General features: G+C 40.6%; 1 protein-coding gene across 3 annotated transcripts in view; it reads right to left on the reverse strand.

The window, feature by feature from the left end:
* Positions 1 to 19,067, reverse strand: part of LOC141132388 (rho GTPase-activating protein 7-like) — a 314,961-nt gene that overhangs the window by 93,636 nt on the left and 202,258 nt on the right. For all 3 annotated transcript variants that reach the window (XM_073620714.1, XM_073620713.1, XM_073620715.1), the window contains exons 8-9: positions 17,624 to 17,822; positions 14,537 to 14,753 (exon numbers count right to left, since the gene is read on the reverse strand). In XM_073620714.1, the coding sequence (XP_073476815.1) occupies positions 14,537 to 14,753; positions 17,624 to 17,822 (416 nt within the window). The remainder of the gene's footprint in view (positions 1 to 14,536; positions 14,754 to 17,623; positions 17,823 to 19,067) is intronic.

Here is a 19,067-nt window from a genome sequence, read left to right on the forward strand (position 1 = left end):
GTGCCCAATTCTCCTCGGATGAGGCCTGTTCTATTTCCATGTTTTTCTGCTACCCATGGGAGGTTTTTCATTATCACGTTTGCATCACCACCATTTGCGGTGCTGGCTAGCACTGTATGTTGCCAAGCGCTCTTTTCTCAGTAATCACACTCTAACCTGCAGTTTGAAGGATGCACCGCTCTTATAACTGGTTGGCAAGGAGTTGTGCGTGGAGATGCAAGTTTTTCATATAGCAATGCCGAACTTTCGACACCAATGGTTGGACCTTTTCAGTTTTTTTGGTTTTCGGGAGCAAGGTGCTGGACAATTTTTACTCTCTACTTTTTGGTTGCAAGTTTCTGGTATAACAGCGGGGATGGTTACCATTCAGCATGTTCCTTTTTTATTTTTTTTAGATGCACCAATTATTGCTTTAGTTCAGAAACTATGTCACAGGATCTGGATAGCAACAGGTATGTGCAATATCCTTTCCTCTGAATCATACTGATGGATAGCAGGCTCAAGGTAGTGTCTTGGAATGTAAGGGGTTTGAACAGTAAATTTAAAAGAGCAGCCGTTTTTTTTTTAAACAAGTAAAGCCACATGTCATCCTCCTGCAGGAGACCCACCTGGAGGGAAGCAAAATCTTATCCATGCGCAAATCCTGGATTCAAAGGGCATTACACTCTACATACTCCACTTACGCAAGATGGGTTTCCATCCTAATTAGCAAGGCTGTCCCTTGCACTATTCACCATGTGTTCTCTGACCCGGGGGGGTCAATATGTGGCTGTGGTGCTGGATATATACAACCAGAAAATGTTGATTGTGTATATATACTTGCCCCCTCCTATTTCAATGCAAGTGCTTTATGATCTAATGGTAAAACTGGCTCCCTTTATTAGCCTGCCTACCCTACTCATGGGGGATTTCAATGCCATTTTAGACCCCACACTGGAATCTTCAAAATACCAATAGACCTGTCTCCGCTGACCTATGCTCTTGGATGTCTGACTGGTCTCGCTGAGTTATGGCGCTGGAAACACCCCAATGACAAATCCTATTCACACTTATCTGCTACCCATAGATCCTCTGCCAGAATTGATTTGGCTTTTGGCAATCCTCCACTGCTAATGTATGTCCATGACACTGAATACTTGACTGGGGGAACGTCGGACCACTGCCCACTTTCGGTCACCCTGACTCTCCCGGTTAGGGGGAGGCTGGAGGTCGTCGCCAGACTGGTTGCAGGAGGATCAAGTGACTTCCCAGATACAGGTCTCCATTGCAGTTTACTGGTCAACCAATGTTGATACGGCTAAACTGACCTTGGTTTGGGATGCATTTAAAGCTGTGGCAAGGGGGGAATGTATCTCTGCGATAAAAGCAGCCAGGAAAGATCACAATGCACAGGGAGAGCTTCTCCTAATGAAGAGTGTCCCAAGCATAGGTGTGCGCAGCCTATTGCATTAGGGTGCGCACCTCAAAGCTCAAACACATATGCGTTTGTGACATATTAATCAGCCTCTTCCCCGCTTGTAATCCTGAAACAATGGGGGGCACACAGGGGGACCTGGGTAGCAGAAAGAAGAGGAACTGGGACAAGAGGGGTGGCATATATTTGTACCGATCCCCTGTATTTTCCTCCTGTGGCAGCTGAATGTCAGTGAGAGGGAGAGGAGAAGATGCCTACTTTCAGCTGCTACAGATTGGTTCCACAAATTTCCACTCCCTGCCCTGTCCAGGTTCTGGGGGTCGGCATGTAAGGACCACGGCTTTACGGTCACCTGTCCACGACTGACTGGTTGCCAACTCCAGGATTAGGGTGTGCCCAGGCACACCTGGCACACCCATTGCGCACGCCTATGTCCTAGCTAATGAACGGGAATGTGCAAGTGCTCACGTTGATTCTCCAGAGACCAATGATACATCTCTGCTAGAGACACAGCGACTTTTGTCAGTGCACTTCTCTGAACTGGGCCGTGCTGAAATAGGGAAGAGGGCGGAATCGATATTTGCTTAAGGGGACAAAAATGGCAAGCTTTTGGCCCTCTTGGCGGCAGAACAAACAATACCTGTCAGTATTCCTGTTATTAAAACCGCTGGGAGGGGGAACATGGTCACTGACCCTTCCGGTATCTTGGAAGAATTTGTGAGGTATTATACTACTTTCTACTCCCCTATACCAGCATACGACACCGGTGAGCTAGATGGGTTATTAAATTAACTCTCTCTCCCCATATTGTCAGACTCAGACAGATGTTACCCTTCTGGATGCTGATATTTCAGCTCTGGAAATAGAAGCGGCGATACTAGCTTTTCCGCCTCATAAATCCCCAGGCCAAGATGGCTTCCCGGCAGACTTCTATAAACAATATGTGGCACAACTAGCCCCAAGACTCAGTGTCCTTTTTGCCAACTGCCTTAAAAGTGGAGTCCTCCCATCTTCAATGATGGCGAACCATGTATGCTTCCCCTATTGAAACCGGGTAAGGGCCCACAGGAGTGTTCGTCCTACCGCCCCATAGCATTATTGAATGCGGATCTAAAGATCCTAACCAAAGTGTTGGCATCATGACTGGCCAAGGTCATTTCTTCACTGGTGGACATTGACCAGATGGGATTTATGCCTGGAAAATCCACGGACACCAACCTACGGAAATTATTCACTCATTTACAATTAGACACTACAGAAGTCCCAGTAAAAGTTATAGTATCTATCAACATTGATATATATTGATAGGCTATTATAGAGTATTGGAGAGTATGGGATTTGGGCCCAATTTCCGGCGGTCACTTTACTGTACAGCGACCCTCAGACAGCAATTCGGTTGGGGCTTTCAACCTTTTGTTATTGGAAAGGACACTAGACAGGGATGCCCTCTTTCCCCCTTCCTCTTTGCCTTAATGATGGAGCCTATGGGAGAGCGTTACGTCAATCTAAGGAGGTGGGTGCAAATCCAGGTAGGATCTATACAGGAAAGCCTCGCACTCTATGCTGATGACCTGCTCCTGTTCCTCAGAGACCCGGGACCATCCCTTCAGGCGGCATTACAAATACTCAATAAGTTTGCCTCTTTTTCGGGTCTTCATGTGAATTGGGGCAAGTCATGGATATTGCCGTTAGGTCCGGGTGCAAAGAGAGCAGAGGATGACAATCTTCTCAATAGGTTTCCGCTATCACTTACTTGGGGGTAAAAGTTACAGCTAACATCCGGGATTATATGCCACTGAACCTTTTGTCATTAGTCTCCCAACTTAACCAAAAAACACAACCGTGGAAAAGGTTGCCCCTGTCCCTACTAGGACGTATAAGTCTCCTGAAAATGAAGTCCTTGCCAGTAATTTTGTATTTTTTAAGGCACTCTCCAGTGTGGGTTCCCAAGTCATTTTTCCACAAATTGAACAGTATTATTGGATCCTTTCTGTGGTCTCTCCAATCACCCTGCATACTCAAAGGTACTCCAAGAACCATGGGGCAGTGGGGGTTAGCACTACCAGATTGGCAGAAGTTCTACCTGGCTGGCCAGATGGTTTTTGCACAACACTGGCTGTTTGGCAGATGATGGAGACTCTGCCACAGTTCTTGAGGAAGCTCAGTTGGGCTCCTATGAGAGAGTTTAAGACTAGCGCTGTACAGCGGTCCAAAATCCAATCCAACTTTGACTCTGTCAATGAAAGCAACCATAAAAGCCTGGGAAGTAGCTATAAATTTAACTTCCCGCAGTTACATCGGAACTACACCCTCTGCTCCCCTATGGATAAATCCTAACCTGCCTCATTTCCACTCCCTACCAGACCCCATGGTTTGGGCTAGTAGGGGTATTAAGGTACTTGGGGACATTACAAGGGAGGAAGAACTCGTAACGTTTGATCAATTAAAAATACGACATAACCTACCTAATCCATACTTTTTACAGTATTTACAACTGCGCCATGCGCTTCAGACACAATTCTCCACCCGGAGGGTAGAGGTACCACCCTCTGCCCTTGAGGATCTGTTAACAGGTGAAGAATTGTCCAAAACCTCTATCAGCTATGTACAAATCCTTCTTAAAAAAAAACGCCACTAGTGGTAACTAGATGTCAGAGAACGTTGGGTGGTGGAAATCCCTGAAAACTAAGGAGAGGAATGGGAAGATATGTGGGACTACCCTTTTAAACACTTGGTATCCGCTAGGGACCACCTTATAAAATTTAAGTTTTTACATAGGATTTATTACAGTCTAGCCAGGCTGGTGCGCATTTATCCCTCTGCTACGTATGAATGCTGGAGGTGTTCCTACTCGCCTGCGAATGCACAACATATTTTCTGGAGCTGTTCGCAGATCCGGAGCTTCTGGTCTGCAATCACTCCCTGCTTGTCAGAGGTTCTCAGTATTCCAATCCCAACGACACAAAGAGTATGTTTTGTGGAAGAGGTCGTTCCTTCTCTAGCTAATCGCACCTTACTCAATATGGGGTTGTTCTATGGTAGGAAGGCCATCTTAATGCATTGGAAGAAGCCAAATGCTCCTACAATATACTGGAAGGGTCTGATAAATGCCATAATCCATCTTTACAAGGCCACATATACCTCCAGGGGCTGTTAAAAAAAAAATAAAAGTTCTACAAGGTCTGGCAGCCATGGTTGGACACTTCAACAGTTTTTACCTATTGGACTGTATAGTCTTATGGGATAGGAGATAGGCACTATGCATTCTTGCCACTGCTGTGAATAGATTGTTCTACATGTATGCACAAACATCTTTAAAATTCTACCCCGAATCCAGATGGACAAGTGACATAACCACACCCTGGATTGTAACTTACTGGTGCTCTATATCTCCTGGACTGGTACTGATAATTGAGTTTAGGGGGTGGGGAGGGGCATTTTGAGTTTAGTTTTTTGATTAGTTGAACTATGTTAGTTCTCATTTTTGGCCCTGCGGGCAAAGGGGAGAGTGGGTATGTTGCCTTCTCTGTCCTCTGTGTTTTGAATGTATAACGTGTGAAAAAATGGAATAAGATTAATTAAAATCGATACCCAACATGTCACGCTTTAAAATTGTGCACACTTTGGTACTTAAAAATCTCCATAGACAAAACTTTAATTTTTTTTCACAGGTTAGAATTACAGAGGAGGTCTAGTGCTAGCATTGTTGCTCTTGCTCTAACGCACGCGGCGATACCTCACGTGATTTGAACGGCATTTACATATGCAGGCGTGACTTGTGTGCGTTCGCTTCTGTGCGTGAGCACACGGGAAGGGGGCACTTTAAAAAAATGTTTTTTTTTCTTTTTTTGATCACTTTTATTCCTATTACAAGGAATGTAAACATTCCTTGTAATAGGAATGGTGCGTGGCAGGTCCTCTTTATGGAGAGAGGTGGGTCTATAAGACCCCACATCTCTCCTCCAGGCTGGAAAGATTGAGAACATTTTTTTCCCCACTTCCTCCAGGCATGGGGTGGTGATGGGGACATGTTATGCCCCATCGTATGCCAACCTGTACCTGGGGGAGTGGGAACGTTCCCTTCTGAATGATGAGGAGTTACTTTCATTAACTAGTCACATCACTACATGGTATCGTTACATAGACGATGTATTCATTATTTGGGAGGGCTCTGTTGAAGCCCTCAATGCGTTTATGTCAGCTATTAACAAGAATAACTTCAACTTGAGTTTCACAATGTCTTGCAGCGCTGCTATGATTACTTTTTTTGGATGTGAAAAACATAAAAATTATTAATGGGAGTCTCTCCAGTAGTCTTTTTCGAAAAGCTCATTGCGGGAAACACCATCCTACATTTAACTAGTGCACACCCTCAACCGTTTTGGTACAATCAATCCCTTACAGTACTTAAGGTTAAAAAGAAATGGCTAACCTAAAACTAAGGATTACGCAATCCCTCACTTGTCTTAAGAAAGCCTTTAAATGGGCAAATAATCAATCCAGACACGAGCCCCTCTTTTCCAATAATAAAAAAATAAAACCTCAAACAACTCATCTAATCACGAAATATAATAAACATAGGTTGATTAGAAAAATATTGGAAAAACATTGGCATATACAACAAATAGACCCTACTCTAAGTCCCTACATACTATCTTATCCAGCAATCACCTTTTGTAAAGCAAAATCGATCAAGGGCCAATTGGTTAAAAGTGAATTCATAGGATCATTTAGATCCGATCCCTGTAAACGCTTAGGTACATTTATATATGGTGGATGTACCACATGTCAATATATGAATACCAAATCAGATATCACATTACCCAATGGTCAATTATTTAGACCTCAACACTACGCAAACTAAGTCGATAGGGGTTGTATACTTATTAACATGCCAATGCCAATGTTTTTACATTGGTAAGACAAAATTGGAATTTCGTAAATGTGCGGGTAGACATATTACGAGTATGCTAACAACCAACCCTGAGCTCCTATTAGGGAGACACGTTAGGGACTATCATAGAGGTATATGTTCCCGAATTAAATTTTTGATCCTGGACAGTAATCATTCAAATCCCAGAGGGGGGGGGCTAGAATAAGCTCCTCCTCCAGCATAAATCAGGCTGGGTCATGGAGCTTTGGGCTACCACCCCACCAGGATTAAACAGTCAATTAACTTTTTGACCATTACTAGTGGGTTTTGTGTCAGGAATCTGCGAGAAAGATCTATAGCAGATTATCCCTTTAAGATAATCTTGGCCCCCCTAAGTGACCAATTGGGGCTCTTTACAATCTACAATTCCAATGGGGCTGTCTCTGGAGCATTTAATGTATGTCAAATGTATATGTCCAACTGCGAATTGACTGTAACATCTAAATGTAACGTCCTACTAGACAATGTACTTTGATGTAATTGTTTTCATGTGATAGCTTTATAATCCCCTGAAGTGGCTTTGGAAATGGCTGACCAACCTACGGACCGCACTGGATTCTGCGATTTGCATGTCCTTTGATATGCATAGACTAAATGTCACTCTTTGTCTCATCATCCCTGGAGGTACTATGGGAACCTGCCCTATATGCTCTCTTTAACCAAAACTTCCCTCCCTTTTTTTGATCTATACGGGATGGCATCTTTATGTCTAAAATGGGGGCCTATTGAATAGCATTGGCCTTCCTGCGCGTTACCTACCTGCTTTCTACTTTTCATCTCTCTATGGTTGCTATGCCTACCGCATCCGCTAATGTTTGAACGATGAATCAGACTACATATTTATTTCCAGCGCATGCACACCGGCTAGGTATACAATGCCGGTGCCTATATTGAAAGTCCAGCTAATAGAATAATCTATGGGAGGATGACCTATCCATCCCATTATATAGGGCACAATCGCTCTGATAATGCAGTGGACAGCCGCCTGTGATGCAGATGCAGTGGTCACGCCGACAGCAGAGGGAGGTGCCATCAGTGAGGCACATACTAGGATTGCCTATTCCTCCCACTGTACATGACGTGATGCAGATGCAATGATGGTCCAATCATCCCCCCCGTGGCACGTGACGTGGCCACGCTGACGGCGGAGGGAGGTGCCATCAAAAGAGACATGCACTGGGATGACCTGCTCCTCCCACTGCACATGACATGATTGTGCTGGCAGAGAGAGAGAGAGAGAGACACAGAGAGAGAGAGAGAGAGAGAGAGAGAGAGAGAGAGAGAGAGAGAGAGAGACACACACATATAATAGATAGTTATGATATCTTTACCACTTCCACCAACTATGTTGAAAGCTATACCTCTCCACGGGAACCACTCTTCCTTTGGCATACTTGTAGACCCTTGATTAAACAGCCAACTTCTTTAAGACTCATTATCGGCTGAAAATATTTTTTCATCACCCGGCCCTTTGCGTGATTACCATTCTGGATTCTCAGCAAACTGGGTGTGATAAAAGAGGGCCCTAAGTTCACCTCCTACAAGACACGTTCAGGGATATCAGAGTGATTCGGATGATCCAATGATTATTCTTTTATCCATTGTCAGATAAGGTGCAGACTCTGTTGGATTGGTATGTTTCCAAACTCACTTCCTACGTTGTTCCCATTTTTTTGTCTCTGGCCTGATTCCTAATGTATGTTGTGTTTTATTATAGAATGTTGCAATTTGTTAATCTCCTAATGGAATGACCCAGAAGAAAAGAATTCTTCACAGGTCCTAAAACGCATTGGCATAGCACCAAGAGAACACTGCTATTTAATTCCGTCATATCTTTTTAATATGTTGGTACATAGTGATGTATAATGTTTTAAACAGTGTTTAAATAAAATGTATTAATCACATTCTGTATACTAGTTGCCTTAAAAGTCCCCTTGTGTATATTGGGGCATACCGTCTCTATATGATCGCTTTCTTTTCAGCCGGGAGCTTGGCTTTGTTAACTTCTCTACGATCATTGTACAGTGGCGGCTGATTCTTTCTCCGTGTCGCCGATCGCACGGGCGAGCCTGGAGAACCACCAGAGGGCGGCAGGAGGGAGGGGGGATGTCCCCTCCCGCCGCCTGTAGGAATGATCAAGCAGCTGAACTGCTGCTTTGATTGTTCTTATGGTGTACAGAACTGCCGGCTCTAAAAAGATGATATCTGAATGATGCCTGCAGCTGCAGGCATCATTTAGATATCCCCACTGAAAGTCAAAGACGTCATATGACGTCCTTGGGCTGGAAGTGGTTAATCTGTTTTTTCCTCCGAGACAGGATATTAAGGCATTTCAGTGGTGGCTTGATAAAGGCCTCTATAGAATTGGACATTTCCTTTTACACTGTGTTTTTGTGAGGAAACCCTTCAGATGGCTCCTACAGAATGCTTTAGATTCTTCCAGATTTTCAATTTTCTGAGATCTATCCAGCCAGAGGGACAGACCCCTCACACTGTTAACCCTTACGAGAAATGATGCACCCAAGACTCTGGTCAGCGGGGAGGTATCCATCTTATTTATGGGCTACTACTGGGCACTCCTCCCAAATTTTCTTACATGCTAGAATGGTAGAGGATTCTAGCAGAAGATAAGGACCTTCAACTATGGCATAAATTATTTTTACGTTCATTTACTGGTAATGTGAATGTTGCCTTAATGGAAAATTATGTGAAGGTTCTTACCCGATGGTATTTAGTCCCCACAAGACTGGCAAGAATGTATCCCTCCACATTTCCATTATGTTTTAGAGGGTGTAACCTGTTGGAATCTATGTATCATGTATGGTGGGAGTGCCCTAGGATTCGTAGCTTTTGGAATGGTATCTTTGTTCTGCTGCGTAGAGTTATAGGTGTGTCAATTCCACAAAGACCCCAAATTGTCCTTCTTAATGTCCTGGTTGAGTGTATACCTAATAGTGTGCAACGTTTGATCTTCATCTTCTTGGGTGGCAAAATGACTTTTGCTAAATCTTGAAAGAAACCTTCTGTATCCCTTGCATAAGCAAAGAGAAAAATTACATGGATTATGTTACACGAAAAACGATATTAGCATATTTCCTTTGAGCCTTCATGTATGTTTTGGGGTCTGGGGGGTGAGTGTCTTCTATACTTGGTCTGCTTCTGTTGCCTTTCCCCTCCCCCACCCCCCTCTTTTTTCCAGCTTCTCTGTCTTTCCTGGAGGTTTTTGGTATTCAAGGTTGTGGTCGGTACCTTCAAGGTCATTGGCTGCAAGCTCTATGCTGACTGTTCTCTACCTTTATATCCCTTCCAATATGAGCTGTGTACTGTTCCATAGTCATTGGCTCAGAATAAAGTTTTTTACATCAAATGTAATTTGTGGGTATGGACCATGTACCTGGGGGGAAAGGTTTCCCGCTCTTGTTTTGCTTATGTATGTTTGATGTATTGCTGTTTTGAGGTTATATACTATATTCCGATAAAAACAAATAAATTATGGTATATTGAAAGTAAAAAATTTCAAAGAAAGATGACCTTCTTTGTAATTATGTATACAAGACCTATTATAAATAATTACGTTTCAACCAAATATCTTGGAATTTAGAGAATTCTAGGTAAAAAAAAAAAATCACTAACTTTCACTATTAACGTTAAGTAAAAGTTCTCTATGACATTATTACAACATATTTCCTGCCTGATTATCTACAGAACATCACCACACAAAGAAACTAATGATAAGAGATTAACCCCTGGAGGCAGGGCTTTCAGATTATACTTCTTTGAAGACTCCATTACAAAGTAAAACATTAACATCTATATATCTGGCAAGTTCCTTCAAAGTAGACTTTTTAAGTAGAAAAGATGCTCAAAAAAAAAAAACGCACTACACAATGAACTACTCATGCTGCATACAAGAAAGATTTGTAAAGAGTAGGATTAGGTCATTCAAAAAAAAAAAAAAAAAAAAAAAGTTAATCCTTTTTAAGTAATTCTGCTAAAATGTCTATCAGTCTCCATGCATGTTAATAGGATATAAGGGGTGTTTTCTGAAGAAAATGCAGGGCTATGAACTAAAACATGTAAATTATTCAAACTTTTTTTTTTAATCTGATTTGACTTTCACCCAAACTAAATAGCAGACATCCCACGGCAGAAGTATGTGCTTTTACTCTGATCTAGTGTAGGATCATCCAGATGTCAGGATGTTGACCGGATGCAGCCCACTCTAGCTTTTTCTGTGGTCCCACAGCTGCCTGAGAAATTTGTTTTTTTTACATCATTTTTACTGGGATCCAGCAAATCTGAGATAAAGGCCTGCCCACACAATTAGATAACTGATAGCATTAAACTGTAACATGTTTAAATGTTAAAGATATATGCGCTGAAATCTTTCAGGTGTTCTAATACCCACCCAATAATAAAGACAGCAAATAAAATAAGTATTGAACATGTCACCATTTTTCTAGGTAAATACATTTCTAAAAGTCCTATTGACATGAAATTTTCACCACATGTCGGTAAGAACCCATGTAATCTGAACACACAAAGAAACCAAAACAAATAAGTTCAGAAATTAAAGTTATGTGTAATAAAATGGAATTACACAAGGAAAAAGTATTGAACACGCTAACTGAAATTTAATACGTTGTACAAAATCCATTGTTGGTAATGACAGCTTCAAGGACACCTCCTGTATGGAGAAACTGGTCGCATGCATTGCTCAGGTGTGATTTTGGCCCATTCTTCTACACAGTCTTCAAATCTTAAAGGTTCTGTGGGCATCTTCTATGAACTCTTATCTTTAGTTCTTTCCATAGATTTTTTTATTGGATTCAAGTCAGATGATTGGCTGGGCCATTCCAGCAGCTTTATTTTCTTTCTTTGAAACAAATTTGAGAGTTTCCTTGGCTTTGTGTTTGGGATCATTGTCTTGCTGAAATATCCACCCTCGTTTCATCTTCATCATCCTAGACGGCAACAGATTTTTATCAAGAATGTCTTGGTACATTTTTCCATTTGTCCTTCCTTCAATTATATGAAGTTAGCAAGTACCATATGCTGAAAAACAGCCCACCCACACAGTAATGTCCCCACCTCCAAACTTCACTGTTGGTATGGTGTTTTTGGAGTGATGTGCAGTGCCATTTGACCTCCAAACATGGAGTGTATTATGGCATCCATAGTGTTAAAATTTCATCTGATCAGACTATATTCTCCCAGTCTTTCACAGGTTTTTCTAAATGTTGTGCATCAAACTATAAAGGAGCTTCAACATGCTTTTTTTCAGCAATGGAGTCTTGCGTAGTGAGGGTGCACTACACTGGTAAGACACGTTTTCAACATTTTCAACTCCTCCCACATGGAGGAGTTCAGCTCCCATGGTTGAGACAGAGGATCTTCCATTCTATTACTAGTGTAGGACCCACTAATTCGGGGTACTTTGTTGCAGTAAGTGGGCTTAGCACTATATGACCATATAGTGTGACCAAACCCCCGTATTTTTTGAATATGTTCAGGTGTTCAGGTGTTTTTAACTAGCCCTGCAGGAAATGTCATTCTTGTATGTGTGCGCTGTAAAATATTTTGTACTGTTTATAGGTCTTACAGCAGCACCATCTGGAATTTAAATGCATTGTATGGTGTGCCCCCCAAATATGTTCTTGTACGTTTTCAACATAGGCACATGTCATGTGTCTATAGGTGGGCCCTTTCTCTTCATTCATATTCATTTACATGTGTATATATATATTTTTTGTTTCCATGTGCATATGAATATATTCATGTTTGTTGCATGCACAACTGCACATGTGGAAAAAGATCTCTCAGCGTTTCTCTGTGCCCCCCCCCCTTTCTTTATGTATATTTATTTATATATATTTTTGTGTGTATGTGTATATATATCTATACATATATTCTTTATTTAGTGTTTCATGCTTTCTGCTTCAATGTTTACCACCTACCATTGATTCATTTTATTGATATGGTACCTTTTTTATTATATATATTATTTTAACAACTTTTTGTATTATTTACACCTGACCTCTTTTAATGTAAATTTACTATAAGGTCTCCAGTCTGTAGTGTACATATTTTGCCATGTGCCCCATACTATATTGTTCTGAATTGTATTTCACCTAGAACGCCTGGACAGGGACTGGTATGAAAACTTAGAACAACTAATTATCCACTACAGGACATACTCTCCTACTTGCCACTCCTTTCCATGTACACATGTCGGCCTACCAGCCTGTACAGACTGTGCTCCTGTTCTCCTGGCTCTGATGAAGAGGTTACACTCGAAACGCGTCAGCCTTTTAACTACTTGCCTCAACATGGGCATACCCCAGTTTTAACTTATTAGTGCTTCTTTTGTCACCTGTTTTTATGCAACGTAGTATTTGAATGATGTAATTCATGTCTGTATATATATATTTTATACACGATTAAACCTAACGTGTTTTGATGTGAGCGTCTGATCACGCACCTTCCATCTACCTCCTACTAAGTAGTGAGGGTGCATACAGGCCATGGCAATTGAGTGCATTACTTATTGTTTTCTTTGAAACAATTGTACCTGCTAATTCCAGGTCGTTCTGAAGCTCTCCACAAGTGCTCTTGGACAACTCTTCTGATAATTCTTCTCACTCCTCTGACAGAAATCTTGCGAGCAGCACCTGGTCATGGCCGGTTTATGGTGAAATTATGTTTTTTCCAATTCTGGATTATGGCCCCAACAGTGCTTACTGGGACATTTAGAAATCATTCTGTAACCAATGACATCAGTATGTTTTGCAACAATAAGGTTGAGAAGGTCTTGAGAGAGCCCTTTGCTTTTACCCATCATGAGAGGTTTCTTGTGTGACACCTTGGCAATGAGACACCATTTTTATAGGCCATCAGTTGAGACTGAACCAGCTGATATCAATTTGCATTGACAAGGGGCAGGATTGCCTTCTAATTACTGTACTGATAGATTTCAGCTGGTGTCTTGGCTTTCCATGCCTTTTTGCGCCTCACTTTCTTCATGTGTTCAATACTTTTTCCCTGTGTCATTCCATTTTATTAAACATAACTAAATGTATGGATTTATTTGTTTTGGTTTCTTTGTATGTATGGATTACATGGTTTGTTACTGACGTGTGTGAAAGTTTCATGTCAATAGCACCTCTAGAAACATTTACTTCTAAAAATGGTGACGTGTTGATGGTGAATACTTATTTTACTCACTGTAGGTTTAAAAAAAAAAAAAAAATGTTCTGCATAAATCAAATATGATAGATTCAAGTTTTGGCATTTGTGGCCCAATATAAAAAAAAAAAAAGCCTGTTCACCTAAAATAATGTATATAAGGTATTTTACATATCAGCATATGAAGAATACTGAATATATATTTTTTGGTGAACAGAAATATGAAGACTCAAATAGTCATTATTGTCAGTAATCGAAATGATGTGGCAAGCAGAAGACTGTTCTTTTTTTAAACTTTCAAATGTTTTTCCCCCAAAGGATTAAAGGGGCTAATTAGTGGCATGTGCGTTCTGATGCATTTCTAAAGAGTTTAAGTGCATTCCAGTGCATCTTTGGTGCGTTGTGCGCATTCCAGTGCAGTTCTATGTGGAAAAATTGCAGCATGTTCTACGTTTGTTGACTGTACTGGAACACACTGCAATGGTGAGAACTATGCCATTGGAATCCATGTAACCTACTGTCCATGCATTTTTGCTGCAGAAAAAAAAAATGCACTGTACTGCATGTGTTATGAACCGACCCTAGGATAACTGCCACTTTAGTACAATTATCCTTAAAATGTTGTCCTTTTTCACCCAGAAAGTCCTCCAAATCCTATACTTAACTGTCCACAGTCTACTGAGATCTTCCCTAAGGAGCATCTCTTCTCCAAGATGGGCAATGCATGCACAACAGATTTTCTATTCATTGCTATGGTAGGGCTGTCAGTTGTTGGCCTGAACAAGTGCTGACAGACTTGGTGAAGTTATGCAAGTATTACAAGCATTAACTATATACTGAATTGAAATATGCAAATTGTAAATCCAGGATAGAGGTAGAGGAATACAATTTACAAATCAGAATAAAAAAATACTTCACTTAATGGTCTTCAATCTCTTTATTGGATCATTAAGACAAATGCCATAAAAAAAGTTAATTTTACTCAGTCAGACTCATAATCATACCTGTTTGAAGAAGTGCTCTCTCTTCGGAGGGAGTTTAAATGAAATAAACTGGGAGCGAGACACACAGCAATATTTGTTTGGGTCATCTGGTTTTCACTTGCACAGGCAACCACATCTCTTAGGAAGTACAGAAGCATCTTAAGGGCTTCACGGTTTTCATCTGGAAGCAGCATTACAGCAGCCTGAGCTGCAAACATTTGTTGATCTTTTGGCACATCTGAGACACAAGAAAAAAACTATATGGGTTCAGTCACAGGAAAATCTGAACAACCAAACTGCAAAAAAGTTCAGATGAAGGTGGTGTTTGCTTTTACATTTCTTTAGCAAAGCTGCTAGTTGAAACCTCAACGCTAATGATTTTCTTCCCAAACAATATTTATTCCAGACTAAACCAAAATTAGTTTGATATTTTTTGCAGATAATGCTAACAAGTCTCATAATTTTATTCTATTGTTTTTATTACTATATGATACCTACCTTTCTTAGACTCTGAAGGTTTATGGTTAGATGGATTTGGGGCACCTCCTTTCATTATCTGGCTGCTGGATTATCATTGGTGCCCAAATGCCCACTGTATATAAACATTAGTTAATTTTAAAAATCCAATTTGAGCTTACTTCAAAAATCTTTTTGTGAGTGCTGCCTGTCTGCTAGCCATCTATTTGCACACCTTCTTGGATTTCCTGTATGCTTTGCAGCTACTCCTCTGCCTTTTATTTTCAAGTTAATTTTTCAATTTAAGGCCAACATATCCCATGGTACCTTGCTGCCTGCAACCAGTGATTCCTATACCGATTCCGCCTCCTGAAACTCTGCTTTCGAGCACCTCTGTAGTTCAGAAGGCAGGTTGTGTGAATTCTGTGACACAGCAGTGCCTACTTACAGGACATTAAGTTAAATATTGTAAGTGAAAAAATTGACTTTCTAGGCACCAATCATAAGAAACAATACATTTATTAACAAACACACGAATACAGCGCAGATAAAAAAAGCTACACCAAAAAAACTAAATATAAAGTGCTGCGTGCTATGTGAATGATGATGATAGTAGGTGCAATATACAAATCAACTGATAATTGCCAATATACTACATATCTGGTGCAGTTTGAAAAATATTAGTATACGCAATTGTGGTCAATTACTGAAACATAAATACCATGAATGGTATATAGTGGGTGCAATACACAAATCAGCTGCTTATTGCCATATAAGTGAAATAAAAATATCAAGAAAATATATATAAACCGTTGGTGCTACCCAATCACTAAAAAGGTGAAAAATCAATATACTACCAAAATAAAATTAATATATAATTTCAAATAATCCCCCAGAAATACCACCACCTGGGCTAGCACAGTTGGATAATAACTGCTTGCAAATAGTCCCCAAAGTAAATACCACCAGCTGGGTTGGTCCCAGAGCTCTTTGACAGACAGCTTTGCCGGAACGCAGACAACGGCTCTTCAACCTGTGCTATCAGTCAATCCCCAAAGAGGTTTACAAAGCGGTACCTCTGGCGTGGATAAGAGGGTGAAGTGGCTGATATTCAAATTAGAAAAACCATAGGCTTGTAGATGTCCACCCAAAAGCAAAGAAAAAGATAATATAGTGAAGTATTGCGGAGCTATAGGATCACTTGCGCTACAAAGCGCTACTCACAAATCCTCGGTTGCAATCAGGCAATACAATACATAACAATGCATAGACATCTTAAAAAAACACATAAAAATACTGCAGTATTACTACAGTGGCAGCTGGACCTCTCCAGTATTGGTCATAGATGTCAAAAGCATGTCATGATATAGACATGTATGACTGAACTATAGTGTAACAATATATTAAGCTCTACATGTTTTGCGAAAATCACTTCTTCAGGATCTTGTGTGTATTCTTCAAAGGAACGTTAAATATTTGTAGAAAAGATATTTTATCTGTAGTATGTGGCTGGGACCTTCGCATATGGCTTTAAATGTGCTTAGCGGCAACTAAGTGACAACTACTTCCATCCGTGGGTCCCTATATGCGGACAAACTTTTACTTTTACAAACTTTTACTTTATGACATAACCTGGTTAGATGGTGTGGATTTGAAATTTTTTGCGCTTTTTATGCTTTAAGCCTTAGCGATATGCTTATAAGACTCCTATATGATGAGAAGCTCCCTTGAGCATATTTCCAGCTCTGTTAATGCTGGCATTACTTTTATTAGACGATTACATTTATCAGATGGCAATTTTTTGTCGCTAAGCACATTTAAAGCCATACGCTAAGGTTCCATCCACATACTACAGATAAAATATCTTTTGACATCTCCAATACAGCTGCCACTGTAGTAATACTGCAATATTTTAATGTGTTTTTTAAAATTTCTATGTATTGTTAATAAAAAAAAAAATTTTATTTCTTATGATTGGTGCCTAGAAAGTCAATTTTTTCACTTACAATATTTGACGTTTAGGACATGACACTGCGCTACCACAAGCTCCCACAGTTCCATCCTCTGTTGGTGCTTTCATAACTCCTAGATTCATACTTACAGGACATAGTGAATATGTGTCACAGAATTCAAGGAAGTAATTGTGTAGGGATCTTCACAATGTAAGTTTACAAACGTCAAGGTCATTGAGATCAATAGGAGTAGGCTAGAAACAGTTGAAACACAATGTGGAAATTATCAACAATTTTAAATATCGACCACAGATACACTTTAATTTGCTGTGGCACATGTACCGTTCACTATTCATGAACATTATCCCTTAAGAGAGAAGAGAAAGTCATTAAAGTAGTGTCAGAAGATGCCAATGCCTACAGAGGGTTAGGAATCCTGATTCTTAAGAAGGAACAGAATTAAGGGAGCATGCAAGAAAGGTAGGCATCAGTGAGTGGGGTGATGTTCTTTTAAAAAAAGAAAAATTTAAAATTAAATTTTTTTTTTTAAAAATCTGTTAAAAAAAATTCTTTAAAAATGCTTTTAAAAATGAACCTGGCATTTTACGCTGAATTGACAGTCTCTTTAATAAAAAAAGAAACTTCAATCAATTTCTGGGTGAAAAGGAACACAGACACACAGAACAGAGAAGGATCTTACACTGATAAATGTGCAGGAAAGATTCATACAACTTGCTTGTGAATATAGGTTCAGGTAAATCACGAAAATACTGCTTCACCATATCTGCCACATCAAATGCAAATTGGCCTTCATAATTCACAAAGTTACAGTTTAATTCATTCATTTCTCGTAGAGCCAGGATTCTAGACTTTACACCAGACTTTCGAAAAAGACCAACCTGTACAAACATAATCATTAGTAATAGTTTTCAGTATATCATTAATTTTCAATATTTTAGAAGCATTTTTTGTTTGAGACTGTGCCAATTAACAAATTATCCTTAACAAAAACCTACATCATTAAAACAAATACGGGGGGGGGGGGGGGGGATTTTTTTACAACAGGACAACAACAACAGCTTTGCAAACAAGGCAATGTGAAGTGACTGTGTGAAAGTATGCAAAAGCAGCGTACATGACCTTTGGTGAAAACCACATTTAAAAATATTTCATGGGGTGTGGATTGCCAATGGCCACGCGAAGATGCTCACCTCCTGAGCTTCTGCACCTGCTGTTCCTCCTACTGCGGAGAACTGTACACATTGGTATTCCCAACCCCAGAAATAAGCAGGCAACCCAGGAGGAAAGCCCAGAGCTTTAGTCTGATGGTTACAGCGTACCTGAGGCCAGACATTTTGACTCTTTCACCAGCCCCGCACTTACCCCATCTAGGTTGCGGGCAGTGCTTCCTCCTAGTGCTTCATGGTGGCTTCCCCTGCATCTCCTCCTCCTCAGCCAATAGGATCGCTTCTCCCCATGGCCAATTGGGTGATCCTGATTGTTCGAGAGGGGAATGAGGAAGACAATAGCGAATATTAATTTGCTATTGTCACACAACTGGGTGGGCTTTACGCCGTGAGGCCACCCTTTTGCGAAGCCTATTAGAGCCTCTGGCTCTAACCATGTGCTTCTAAAAAAAAAAAAAAAAAAAAAAATCCTATTGGAATCCATGTGTCTGGTGCCCCGCATGCATGGATTAGGGGGCCTGCGCCCTGCATTATAGTGGCTCTCGTTCTGTAGCATTAACCAACATGGACAGTCAATGAATAGTAGCCTACTAAGTTCTAGTGGTGCCACCACTTTGGTCTGCTTTTCACTACCAGCATCTATGTAGGGTAGATCACAGCCATCTTACAGCCAGTTTACATTGCCAGAGATGCTGCTTCTAGAAAGGACATTTCATTCTAACTTGTAAGTGGGGATCCAGTCACTAATAGTTTAGCTCTACATGGGCATCTGCCACTTAATGAGACTTACACCCCACTGGAGGCATGGTTCTGATAGCGAGATGAAGCAACTCATCTCGCACTAGGCAACAGGTTTACCTAAACACTCCTTTTTTGTTGAGCTCCAGCACCATGTTATCTTGGGCAACCGTTTGGGGTTAAACATGTTATCGTAATGTTCTAAAGTGTGCTGTAGAG

This window comes from Aquarana catesbeiana, linkage group LG03 (assembly GCF_042186555.1).
Source record: "Aquarana catesbeiana isolate 2022-GZ linkage group LG03, ASM4218655v1, whole genome shotgun sequence".
NCBI lineage: Eukaryota > Metazoa > Chordata > Amphibia > Anura > Ranidae > Aquarana > Aquarana catesbeiana.